This window comes from Rhea pennata, chromosome 1 (genome assembly GCF_028389875.1).
Source record: "Rhea pennata isolate bPtePen1 chromosome 1, bPtePen1.pri, whole genome shotgun sequence".
Classification (NCBI taxonomy): Eukaryota; Metazoa; Chordata; class Aves; order Rheiformes; family Rheidae; genus Rhea; species Rhea pennata.
In genome coordinates, this window is record NC_084663.1 from 216,776,802 (window position 1) to 216,787,854 (window position 11,053).

Genomic DNA, 11,053 nt, shown 5'->3' on the forward strand with positions numbered 1-11,053 from the left:
GCCCCGCTGCGCGCGGCCCTGCCCCTGCGCCCGGGGCGGCGGCGCGGGCGGCCGGCAGGGGGCGCCGTGGGGGCGCTGCCGGGGCGGAGCCCGGGCGCCCCGCGCCGCCGAGCCGCCGCCCAGCGCCGCCGCCGGGACCGGTAAGGGCGCCCGGGCCGCGCCGCGCCGGGGCAGCGGGGCCGGGCCGGGAGCGCGGCCGCCCGCGTCAGAGCGGGGCCGGGGCTGCCTTGGACAGAGCCGGCGGGGCGGCACGGGTTGAGATGGGACCGGACCGGCAGCGGGCCGGTTGGGGCTAGGGCTGCGCTGCGGCTGGTCCAGGCTGGGGTTGGGGATTGTCCGGATTGGGGTTGGGGTCGGTCCATATTGGGATCCAAGTTAGGCTTAAGGTCAGGGCCGGTCCGGGTTGTGTTTGGGGCCAGCCTGTATTGGGGTCCAGGCTGGGGCTGGGCTTGGGGACAGTCTGGAATGGAGCTGGGCTGATCCAGGTTGGAGCAGGGGTCTGTCCAAGCCAGGGTCGGGATTGGTCCAGGCTAGGACAAGACATGGCTGCAGTAGGGCAGGTCCACATTGGTCTGGATTGGAAAGGGCAGGGGATGGGACTGGACCTGATCCAGGCCAGGATGGATGGATTGGTGTTGGAGGCAGACTGGGTTATGATGGACAGGGGATGGGATTGAGGTGAGTCCAGGGTAGGGCAGATGGGAAGGGGTTGAGGTCTAGGGTCAGCGTTGGTTGGGCAGGGGTTAGGGCTGGGATTAGGGGCAGGAGCTGGTGGGCTGGACAGGCAGGGAACAACAAGGCTGTCCCAGCCGTGCTGGGAGCAGCAGTTGGTTTAGGGTTAGTGCAGCTGGGGCAGGTTGGGGCTCACAGCTGGGCTGAGCCTGTGGCAGCTGGGGCAGGATGGGGCTGGGGCTGCACTGGAAGGGATCAGTGGGGAGGGGGGGACTGTGGGGAAGATCTGGGCCCTTTTGGCTGGTCATGGACCCAGTGAAAGGCCTTGGGTCAGGAGCACCCAGAGAACAGGAGAGGCTGCTGTGGGGCTGTGTGGGTTTCTGCATTGTGGGGCAACAGCCTGAGTGAGGGCACAGCTGGGAAGGGGGTCATGCGGAGCTCAGCAGGGCCACTACGGCTGCTTGGCACTGGGAGAGCATTGGAGGGTCTCTTGCCTCTGGCAGGGCTGGGGCAGGGGAGGCCTGACAGCCTCAGCCAGGGCTGACACAGGGGCGGGTGTGGTGACAGACAGGAGCATGTCCTGCTCCACTGGGCCATGGAGGGGATGCAGCTCTTGGAGAAGAGGTGGAAGTGACAGCATGATGCAAGTCCCAGAGGGATGGTTAAGACATGAGGTATCACTGGAATGCTCCAGCCCCAGCCCAGCCCCAGCTGGGTGGGTGTATAATGCAGCCTGGAGGCTCTGCCACCAGCTCAAGGCAGCCCTGGGGCTCTGGGCATGGCAGGACCCACAGGATGTCAGGACAAAGCACTTCTGGCCAGCAGGCAAGGTTTTGCTCACTGCTCTGCGCTGGTTGAGCTAGGAGTGGGGTTGGCACTGCCCCTGCAGCTGAGGGCTATCCTGGAAATGCCAGAGCCTGTTCTGAATCCTGTGAAGCTCCTTCTGGGGTCTGGGCCGTGGGACTGGTTTGCCCTGTCTGTCACCCCACTTAGCAGGCTGCCTGGAGCCCATGCTATGTGCAAGGGGACTGTCCTGCTTGTGTGCTGGCTGCCTGTGCAGGGGACAGGAAGCCTAACAGGGTCCATCCCATCTATACAGACTGGGTGAGGGTCTGGGGGCAGCAGTGCTTCAGCTGGGCAAGTGCCAGGCCCTACAGAGAGCCCTGAGAATACCAGGTTTAAGTGCTCACGAGTTTACCTCTGAGACAGGGTCCTGGACATTGTGCCGGTTTGACCCTATAGCCTACACTGTGGGATTCACTGAGAGCAGCCCAGTGTCTCTGCTTGGTGCCCAAGCAGCAGCATACCTGCCAGACACAGCTCCACAGATCTGGGGAGCTACAAGTCTCAGTGAGGTCAGTGTTGCTGAGGGAATAAAAATGAAGACAGGTCATGCAGGCTCTTTGCCTAGCTTGGGGATGGGATGTCTAGTGGTTAGAGCTGAGAGAGGGGAAGCTTGTGGTTCTTTGGGGTCACAGTTTCTTGAGTTTGATCCTGTGCCAAGTTCAGCCCAGCTTGGGCCAGAGTTAAGGGAAAGGAGAGGCTGTGAAGCCATCAAGTCCCTTGCACGATGGTGCTGGACCTCCTCCAAATCTGCCCCCCAAGCTTGCTCCCATGCCAGGAAAAGTGCAGCACTTCAGGCCAGCTGGGCCCACAGATAAGGCTGTGGATACCGAACCCACTTCCTGTGAGCTGAGGCAGGCACCCATGATATTTTAGTCAGTCATGAACTTCCCTTTCTGGCTGCATAAGTCCACCTTGTCCCCTGCCTTCATCAGTCACCAGCACACTTTCCCAAGGGCTACTGAGAAGAGGGGATGTGAGGTTCTTGTCCTGGACCTCTCCAAGGAGATGTTCCAGCTGAGGGACTGCCAAAAGTAAAGGGACTGTGGGAGGCTGTCTGGGTCCTGGGGCCAGGTGCAGGAAATGGGGACAGAGGTAGGGAGACCTGGCCTGTATATGCCCTATGCCACAGACAGGCCCCACATCCTCCAACATGTTCTTCTCCACAGCAGGAGCCATAATGGATGACATCTTCACACAGTGCCGAGAGGGCAACGCTGTGGCTGTGCGCCTCTGGTTGGACAACACTGAGAACGACCTCAACCAGGGGTGAGCAGAACAGGACTGCCCTGGCCCTGGGCCCAACGAGGTGGTGGCAGTGCTGTCCCTGGCATGGGGCCCAATGAGGTGGTGGCAGTGCTGTCCCTGGCGTGGCTATGCCACGGGGCAAAGGCGCCAGCCCAGCGCCTCAGCCCATTTCCGCTCTGCTCTCTGTCCTGGGAAGGGGGTGGGATTCAGCTCCTCCCAGCCAGGGCAGGAAGTTACAGCATCACTGAGGCATGAGAGCTGCACATCCCTTTGGCTGGCCAGTGCAGAGGCTGCTTTCTCAGAGTCCGCTGCTCCCGAACATGGAGACACATCTCAGACTTGGGTCTGGCTGGGGGATGCCAGCCATCCCCAAGGTGCCTTGGTTGTCTGAATGACTGTGCTTCCTCCTTCCACTGAGCTGGTAGCATAACAGCTGCCACGCAGCTGAAGCAGAGCCAGGGTCTAAAGCAAGAGCTGAGGACCAGCCCAAGGGCCAGTAGCTTTACAGGGCTCTCACACCTGGCTGACCTATTCCCTGCACATCTGTTCAGCACCCCCAGACATCTCCTTTCCCCCACAGGATATCCTCTTGCTTCAGGAGCTCCCATGGGCTGTTCACAGGCCTTTCTGGAGTAACAAAGTCCAGGGTTTAGGGCAGATATCTCAATACCTATGGGTGGGCAGTGTCCTGCCCTGCTACTGAGAGCCCCTCTTTTTCCAGGCATTGGCAGTTTCTTTGCGGAACTTGGTCTGGGAAAAGGGACATTTCTTTGACTTGTGGCCATTTCTTTCAGGCCCTCCTGGAAGATCCCAAACATACAGAGCTCTTCCAGTCCCAAATGTCATAGCTGAGGGACTGGAGGGAGCAGCTGAGGGAGTCATGAGGTCCTTTGGCTCCTGGGTGTCCATGCCAGGCTATGCCTGGTCTGTGGGCTGACTGCCCTGCCTGGTTGCAGGGATGGTGCAGGAAGATTATGGGGCAGGTGGGGGGCACAGGCAGGTCTGCAGTGCCTGGGATCAAGACCTGAAAAGAGCAGGGATGCAGACAGGTCCCCTGCCTGCCAGGCTATAATCTCCTTTTAAGGCCTGGCTGGTCTCCTCCTCCCTTACTTGGCCAGGCAGCGACTGTGAGCGGGGGGGGGGGGGGGGAGGGAGATCTGAGCTCTTGCCAGCACCTCCGTGATTCAGCCCTGGAGAAGATGAGAAGATGAGATTTGGCCAGAGCCTCCGGGGCCCTCATGAGGCTGTGAGAGAGCTGGAGAATGCTCAGCCTGTCCTGTTCGTCTCCACAGCCTGTGTGTGGATTCTCTGGGTGACTCGAGTCAGGCATTCCTGCCTCTGTGCTGGCTGCCTGCCTCACTGCAGTGCTGTTCGCTCTGCCTCTCTCTGCCTACCTGGGCCTGGGGGGGAGAATGCAGCACCAGGGTCCAGCTCCCCCTGCTGCTGCCCAGTCATCTGTGCTGGGTAGCTGGTTGAGGCAGCTTAGCAGAGCTGTCACTGCCCATCTCTCCAGGGATGATCATGGCTTCAGTCCCCTGCACTGGGCCTGCCGTGAGGGCCGCTCCAACGTGGTCGACATGCTGATCATGAGGGGAGCACGCATTAATGTCATGAACCGTGGTGACGACACCCCACTGCACCTTGCTGCCAGCCACGGCCACCGCGACATTGTGCAGAAGGTATCAGCACTGACCTGCCTCCCTCAGCTAACACCCTGCCTCATGTTCACAGCCCTTCAGACATCCCAACCCCATACTAAACTGAGCAGGACTCTGGGCAGCAGTCTGTCCTGATCCTCTCAGGACTCATTCACTTCCCTGCGCCCCACTGACACCTGCCAGTTCCCTTATCATGTGCTTACTGCATCCTGCCTGGAGGCCTCTGAACACCCCGCCTCCCACAAAAAAAAAAAAAACATATCCAGCATCAACTCCCTCCCAGTAGCAGACCTTGCCAGGAACAAGGGAGCATGTGTACTGGTGTTGGTACTCCTGTCCTCTCCCAGGGCAAGGTGTTGGGGTGGAAAGGAACCTGCTCTAGATTTATGGGGATTGTCTTGCCTCCAGCTGATCCAGTTCAAAGCAGACATCAATGCAGTGAATGAACATGGGAACACCCCTCTGCACTATGCCTGCTTCTGGGGACATGACCAGGTGGCGGAGGTGAGCAGAAGCCCTTGGTCACAAACAGGAGTCCTGGGAGAGGGAGCTGGCTGAGGGAAATATGGGGAGGGGGAAAAGGGGAGATGGAGGGAGGGCAAGGCAGGAGGCTGGATATGAAGCAGCTGAGAAGAGGATAGCAAGATCTGTGAAGATCCTCACTTTCTCCTTCCTCAGGATCTCGTGAGCAATGGGGCTTTGGTCAGTATTGCTAACAAATACGGTGAGACACCCATTGACAAAGCCAAGACACCATTACGAGATGTCTTGAAAGGTAAGGAGGTTCTTCCTCTGATCACACTGCTTGTCTTCAGCTCCTGCTGCAGCCCCCATGCTCAGCATCAGCAAACTCTGCACTTGCACTGTCAAACTCTGTCTCTCTCCAGAGCGTGCTGAGAAACTGGGCCAGAGCCTGACCAAGATCCCCTACAAGGATACCTTCTGGAAGGGCACAACCCGCACACGTCCTCGTAAGGACAGAGCCTTTACTGACAGGGTACATTGCCCAGAGGCAAAGAGCACAGCTATCCTCTGTGGCAGGTCAGACTTTGGGGCGGGGGTGGGGGGAAGCAGTTTGTACTGCAAGTGGCTCATTTTGGAGATCTGAAGCTCATCAGTGGGTGGCTCCTAGTGGCAAGGGCGTGGGCAGGGGAAGCCCATTGGCACTCCCTCCCTCTGTGCTCTCGGGGGATGTTAGGAGGAAGGTCCCGTGCAACCAAGGAGCACCCACAGGCTCTTTCCATCTCTTCTTCTTGTTACAGGAAATGGGACGCTCAACAAACTTGCTGGAATAGACTTCAAACAGCTGAGCTTGGGCCAAAAACTCAATGAGAACCAGTCAGGAGAGGTGTGTAGGCCTGCTGTCTTTGTGAGATAAGATAGCTGCAGTCCTGCAGCTGGCTGACTGCAGAGTGCAGAGCTAAGGCACAACTGATTGGTGGGTTTCCATGTCCAAGTGTGGGGCCAGGCCACAAAAAGCAGGCACCTGTGCAGGACTGAAATGCCATGGTTTGCTCTGATGCTTTGTCACAGCTGTTCCACATAGCTGCAGGCAGGTCCTGTGGGCCCCACAGCCCTGCACATGATGCTGGAAGATGCTTGAGGACTGTATTGGCCTCTCACAGTGACTAACTCCACTCATCTCCCTACAGTTGTGGAAAGGACGCTGGCAAGGCAATGACATTGTCATCAAAATGCTGAAAATTCGGGACTGGACAACTCGAAAAAGCCGAGACTTCAACGAGGAATACCCAAAGCTCCGGTGAGCACTGACATCCTGTCCCAAGTCAGCAGCCATGGTTCTTGAGGGTGGGGATATCTCCAGAGGGGATGTAAAATGGGTAGGAGATCTGCAGGGTTGGATGCTAGTGCCCCAGAGAGCAGTGTCTGGGGGGACAGGAGGATATCTCAGGTCATGCAATGTGCCAGGCAGGTGGTGAGGAGGTGTGGGCAGCACCCACTGTTCTCAGGGCTCTCACTTCTGTTGCAGAATCTTCTCACATCCCAATGTGCTACCAGTGCTGGGTGCCTGCCAGTCCCCCCCTGCACCCCATCCCATCATCATCAGCCACTGGATGCCCTATGGCTCCCTCTACAATGTGTTACATGAGGGGACAAGTAAGTGCTAGTGATGTGATGGAGCTGAAGCAGATGTTTGTGTCTCCACCCTTGGGAAGTCACTTCTCCATGATTTAGGGGGGCCCTCTGGCTGTAATAACCAAACTGGGCCTGGGTTAAGGTTGGGGTCCAGTCCCCATGTCTTCACTGCACCAACAGTACAAACACCAGCAACCTCTTCTCCACACACACACACCACAAGTGCCCTTTCACTATCCTCATGCCACCTCTCGCTCTGTAGACTTTGTAGTGGACCAGATGCAGGCAGTGAAATTTGCCTTAGACATTGCACGGGGCATGGCCTTCCTGCACACATTGGAGCCCCTCATTCCACGCCACCATCTCAACAGCCGCAGCATCATGGTAAGTGTCAGCGCTGTTTGGCCCAGCTCTTCCCCCTGCAGACAGGTACAAGACAAGCTCCCCTGTGACCACTCCTCTCTTGCCAGATCGATGAGGACATGACAGCACGGATCAGCATGGCTGATGTCAAGTTCTCCTTCCAGTGCCCAGGGAGGATGTACGCACCAGCCTGGGTAGCACCAGAAGGTGAGCTGCAGGGAGCCACGACCCTCCTGCTCCTTGCCCCCTTCCTTGTCCTCATGCTTATTCAGTTCCCCATACTGGATTCCCTACAGCCTTGCAGAAGAAACCAGAGGAAATTAACAGGCGCTCAGCTGACATGTGGAGCTTTGCAGTGCTGTTGTGGGAGCTGGTGACCCGTGAGGTGCCGTTTGCAGACTTGTCCAACATGGAAATAGGCATGAAGGTGAGGAGTGGACTGGGGAAACTGCACCATACAAACCACATCAGCCAGGACAAAACTGGTTTTACAGCAGCTTGCAGGGAGGGGAGGCAGGGCCCAACAAAGGATAACACACACTCCTCCTAGAGGTATCCGCTGTGCCTTTCAGCTATAGGGCTAGGTCCAGATTTCTGATACTGCTCAACTTTTCTTTTGCACCCAGGTGGCACTGGAGGGGCTACGTCCTACTATCCCACCTGGCATATCCCCACACATCTGCAAGCTGATGAAGATCTGCATGAATGAGGACCCAGCCAAGCGCCCAAAGTTTGACATGATTGTGCCCATCCTGGAGAAGATGCAGGAAAAGTAGCGAGGGAGGAGCCTCCCAGCCACCTGCTGCTGCCATGCTTCCCTCCCCGCCACCCCCAAGTGCCTTTTTAACCCCAGAGCCAAGGGGGAGCAAGGAATGCCCCCTCACCCTGAGCCAGCCACGGACACACGGTACAGACAATGCTGCCTTCTCTGGAGCTGCCCTGCAGGCTTCAGGCACTGTAGCGCCAAATCTATGGCAGCACCTCCATCCTCCCTGGCAGCTATGGCCACAGACTGAGCAGGAAGCTTGGCCCGGGACATTGAGCATGGCTGGGCTCTGCTAGCCATGAGGCTGCGGCTAGGCTGTGGAGCCATCCTACCTTCCTCATCCCCAGGCCCAGAGCAGCTCACCCACTCAACAGTCTCATGTTAGACAAGTCCCAGTCCTGGTGCTCTTCCCTAGTTAGGGGCAGTGGGGTAGGTTTGCCTGTTTGCACCCAGCACCACCCCAGCTTTGCGCTTCACTTTTTATCATTTCCATCAAGCCCTGTGGAAAAGCCGACAGCATCTGAAATAAACGTTTGTTATGAAAACCAGTTGCTGGTATAGAGGTGCATACTTGCATAGAACATTGTCCAAAAAAACATGGGCAAGACTGATGTGAGGGTGTTCAAAATTCCAGAGCTCTAGGTTCTGGATCTTCACCTGTACCAAAACTCCTCCAGTAAGTGGGAGCAAGGAAAGACACTGGGGCTAACAGCACCATTATCTTTTAAGAGAAGGGCCAGAGCTACATCTATGGTAGTAGCTGTGCAGGGACCAAAGCATTCCTCTGGAAACACAGCAGGTATGCTTGGGAGGAAGATCTGAAGAAGAGGGTTGGGCACGTCTGTTGCCACTTCACCTACTTTCCTTCAGCTGCTTGGCGCAGAGCTGAGCTCCCCAGAACTAGTGAAAGCTGTAACTAGAACCCACTGGTTTTATGGTGTGAGCACTACATCATACTTCTCTCTACACTAGACTTGCAAAGGCACAGGACCAACTTTCATTTATGTAGCAAAAACAGAAGCCTCTGCAAGCCAGCTGACACAGTATTTTACTCATGGCAGACAAGACATTAGCACATGCACTGGAAACAAGATGCCTCTGCACCCCAACCCCTCAGAAAAAAAGAAAAAAAGAAAAAGGAAAAAGAAAAAGAAACCTATCCAACTGTTTAATGGCACAGAAACAACTCTACAAACATTCCCAGAGACATCCCTCAGTCTTTATGTAAAGTAATGTGGCTTTTTCACATTGATGCCATATTCTGCAAGTGCTGGTGTCAGGTCCTCCATAGTCAGCGTGTATTTCTTATCCTGCAGGAACAGGGAGTACAGTCAGTTACAGCAACAACCTGAACTGCTGGGCATTCCTCAGAAACCTTGTGGATTTAGGTTTTTTCCTTGGTAAGTTGTGACCTGTACATCCACAATTCCCAGAATCATCTGCGGATCAGCATCTTGGGCATTAACAAGTCCTTAAGTACTAAGCATTTCCTTTGCTCTTAGCTGCTCAGCAAGCACAGAACTTCACTGAGCACTACTCAAAGCTATAAATCACACCTCTATCACAAAAGCTCCTGAACCACAAATAGATGGTGACCAGTAGAATTCCCAGAAACTGTTTCTGCACACTTATTGACTGTTTATATTTTTCCTTAAACATCAGGAGGATGCATGTCCTCTAGTCTAATCAAGTGCAGTGACTCAAACGTTCCTGTGAAGCCATCAAGGCACAGTCCATGACTCCACTGCCCATTTCATTTTCTCAGTAGTATCCCTTTTCTGCTGGCAGAGCCTTAGCTTATTAGCAAGAGATCAGGCAGCTGTTGAAGAGCCTTTCAGTAGCACAATAGACTTAAGACTACTTTCTACAACATACGTCCCTGCATCCAGTGTCAGCAAGTTTAATTTACTGTAGTCCCAAGGGAGGACATCTACCCCCATCAGAGCAGTTCCATTCTTTTCTCACCTTGCTCTTGTTGCGGGAGCTGCCAGAGGCTGTTCCCTTCATCTTGCAGTGCTGCAGTGCATCATTGGCAATATCAGAAATAAACTTCTGTGCTGCCAGGGAGATCAGACGAATGCTATCCAGCAGAGAAAGACAAGAGATAACTTTAAACAGAAAACACTGAGCATCAGTGGCGTTTAATTAGTATCTCCTGGGGCCCCAAGCTATCAGATCCCGTACAGGATCTTTGAAACCATACCCTGCTATACCAGCTACCACTTACATGCGTGGATCAGAGGCTTCAAATCCTGCTCTGTTCAGGTAATAACCTGTTACAGCATCTGGGATCTGCAGAAGAAAAAAGTTAGAGAAGCTCTGTTTCCTTGTTGTGGTTTGCAGAGAGCAAAGACACTGCTTGACACCAGCACATAAGGCTGCCTACCAGTCCATCCCATTACCGTAGGCGTGTAATCCTCCAACTGCATGAGAAAGTCCACTAGCGGCGTCGTGGAAACCACCGGCTTCACATCCCCATTGGCTGCACTAGGAGGCACGTAGACCCCATTGGACATAGCCCCTTCGGAGGGAGCTGCAGCCACTGCAGCGGAGACGGGTACTGCAGGCACAGGGCATTCAGTGGGCAGTTGTCCCCAGCTGCAGCCCTCAGCCCTGCCCCATCTTTCATGGCTACCTGTTTCCTGGGAGTCCAATCACCTGTAGGGCCTTGCCCCCCACAGGCACCCAGTAATCATGTGGATAGATATGCTCATAGGCCCCCTACATGAGGGGGGATCCCAGCATATAGGGTCTTGTCCTCCAGGCCTCCCCATGCTCATGGGCCCCACACCTGGGAGAGAAGGAACCCAGCACATAGGGTCCTGTTCCCCAGGCCTCCACACACTTATAGGTCCCACACCTAGGGAAGGAGAAACCTAGCACATAGGGCCCTGTCCCCCAGACCTCCCCATACCCATGAACCCCACAACCAGGGGAACCAGCACACAGCACCCCGCACCCTGGAGTCTCTGTGCACGCTGGCCCCAACCCTAGGACACCTCATGATCCACACTTCCAACCCTCGCCCCGCACTGCAAAGGACCAGAGTGTACATGGGCCACGCCCCCCTGGGCAGCACCCCCTGCCCAGCCCCGCTCATTCCCCCTTTCCGGCCCCGCTCCGCCCCACCGCGCGCTCACCGGCGCCCCTCCCGCCCGCCGCGCCGCCCTCGGCCCCCCGCGCCGCGCCACCCGCCGCGCCCGGAGGTGCCCCGGGGACGCCGCTGCCGCCAGCGGCCGGGCTGGGCTTGTTGTCGGCAGCGGGCGCAGGGGCAGGTGCGGGCGGCGCCGGAGCCGCGGGGGCCGCGGGGGCCGGGTCGGGCTCCGCGCTGCCGCTCATCCGCCCGCCGCGCCGCGCCGCGCCGCGCCGCGCCGCCAGGCGCTTCCGCCCCGCCCCGCCGACCGCG

The 11,053-nt window shown here is 56.7% G+C and overlaps 2 protein-coding genes across 3 annotated transcripts; one reads left to right on the top strand and one right to left on the bottom strand.

Moving 5' to 3' along the window:
- Positions 1 to 82: 82 nt before the first annotated feature.
- On the top strand, positions 83 to 8,195 carry ILK (integrin linked kinase). 2 transcript variants are annotated; one of them, XM_062567579.1, is made up of 13 exons: positions 83 to 140; positions 2,685 to 2,784; positions 4,277 to 4,442; positions 4,830 to 4,925; positions 5,100 to 5,196; positions 5,309 to 5,392; positions 5,684 to 5,769; positions 6,074 to 6,183; positions 6,412 to 6,539; positions 6,781 to 6,902; positions 6,989 to 7,088; positions 7,178 to 7,308; positions 7,508 to 8,195. In XM_062567579.1, exons 2-13 carry the CDS (start codon positions 2,696 to 2,698, stop codon positions 7,655 to 7,657), a joined length of 1,359 nt encoding a protein of 452 aa, XP_062423563.1. In that variant the 5' UTR covers positions 83 to 140; positions 2,685 to 2,695; the 3' UTR covers positions 7,658 to 8,195. The 2 variants fall into 2 exon arrangements, with proteins under 2 accessions (XP_062423563.1, XP_062423564.1); XM_062567580.1 differs by having other exon boundaries at positions 85 to 140; positions 2,688 to 2,784.
- A 605-nt stretch (positions 8,196 to 8,800) lies between these two features.
- Positions 8,801 to 11,001, bottom strand: TAF10 (TATA-box binding protein associated factor 10). Its single transcript, XM_062567583.1, has 5 exons — positions 10,788 to 11,001; positions 10,050 to 10,207; positions 9,875 to 9,939; positions 9,613 to 9,727; positions 8,801 to 8,957 (listed from the first exon to the last, which is right to left on the bottom strand). Exons 1-5 carry the CDS (start codon positions 10,984 to 10,986, stop codon positions 8,868 to 8,870), a joined length of 627 nt encoding a protein of 208 aa, XP_062423567.1. The 5' UTR covers positions 10,987 to 11,001; the 3' UTR covers positions 8,801 to 8,867.
- Positions 11,002 to 11,053: the final 52 nt, after the last annotated feature.

What these genes read in the sequence shown, in the direction of transcription:
- ILK (XM_062567579.1), top strand. Translation starts at nt 2,696, where the DNA reads ATGGATGACATCTTCACACAGTGCCGAGAGGGCAACGCTGTGGCTGTG. An exon ending in ACCGCGACATTGTGCAGAAG is followed by an intron (nt 4,443 to 4,829) that starts GTATCAGCACTG and finishes TCTTGCCTCCAG; the next exon opens with CTGATCCAGTTCAAAGCAGA. An exon ending in AGCCTGGGTAGCACCAGAAG is followed by an intron (nt 7,089 to 7,177) that starts GTGAGCTGCAGG and finishes GATTCCCTACAG; the next exon opens with CCTTGCAGAAGAAACCAGAG.
- TAF10 (XM_062567583.1), bottom strand. Translation starts at nt 10,986, where the DNA reads ATGAGCGGCAGCGCGGAGCCCGACCCGGCCCCCGCGGCCCCCGCGGCT. An exon ending in GGCGGGCGGGAGGGGCGCCG is followed by an intron (nt 10,208 to 10,787) that starts GTGAGCGCGCGG and finishes CTGTGCCTGCAG; the next exon opens with TACCCGTCTCCGCTGCAGTG. An exon ending in TGGAGGATTACACGCCTACG is followed by an intron (nt 9,940 to 10,049) that starts GTAATGGGATGG and finishes TTTCTTCTGCAG; the next exon opens with ATCCCAGATGCTGTAACAGG.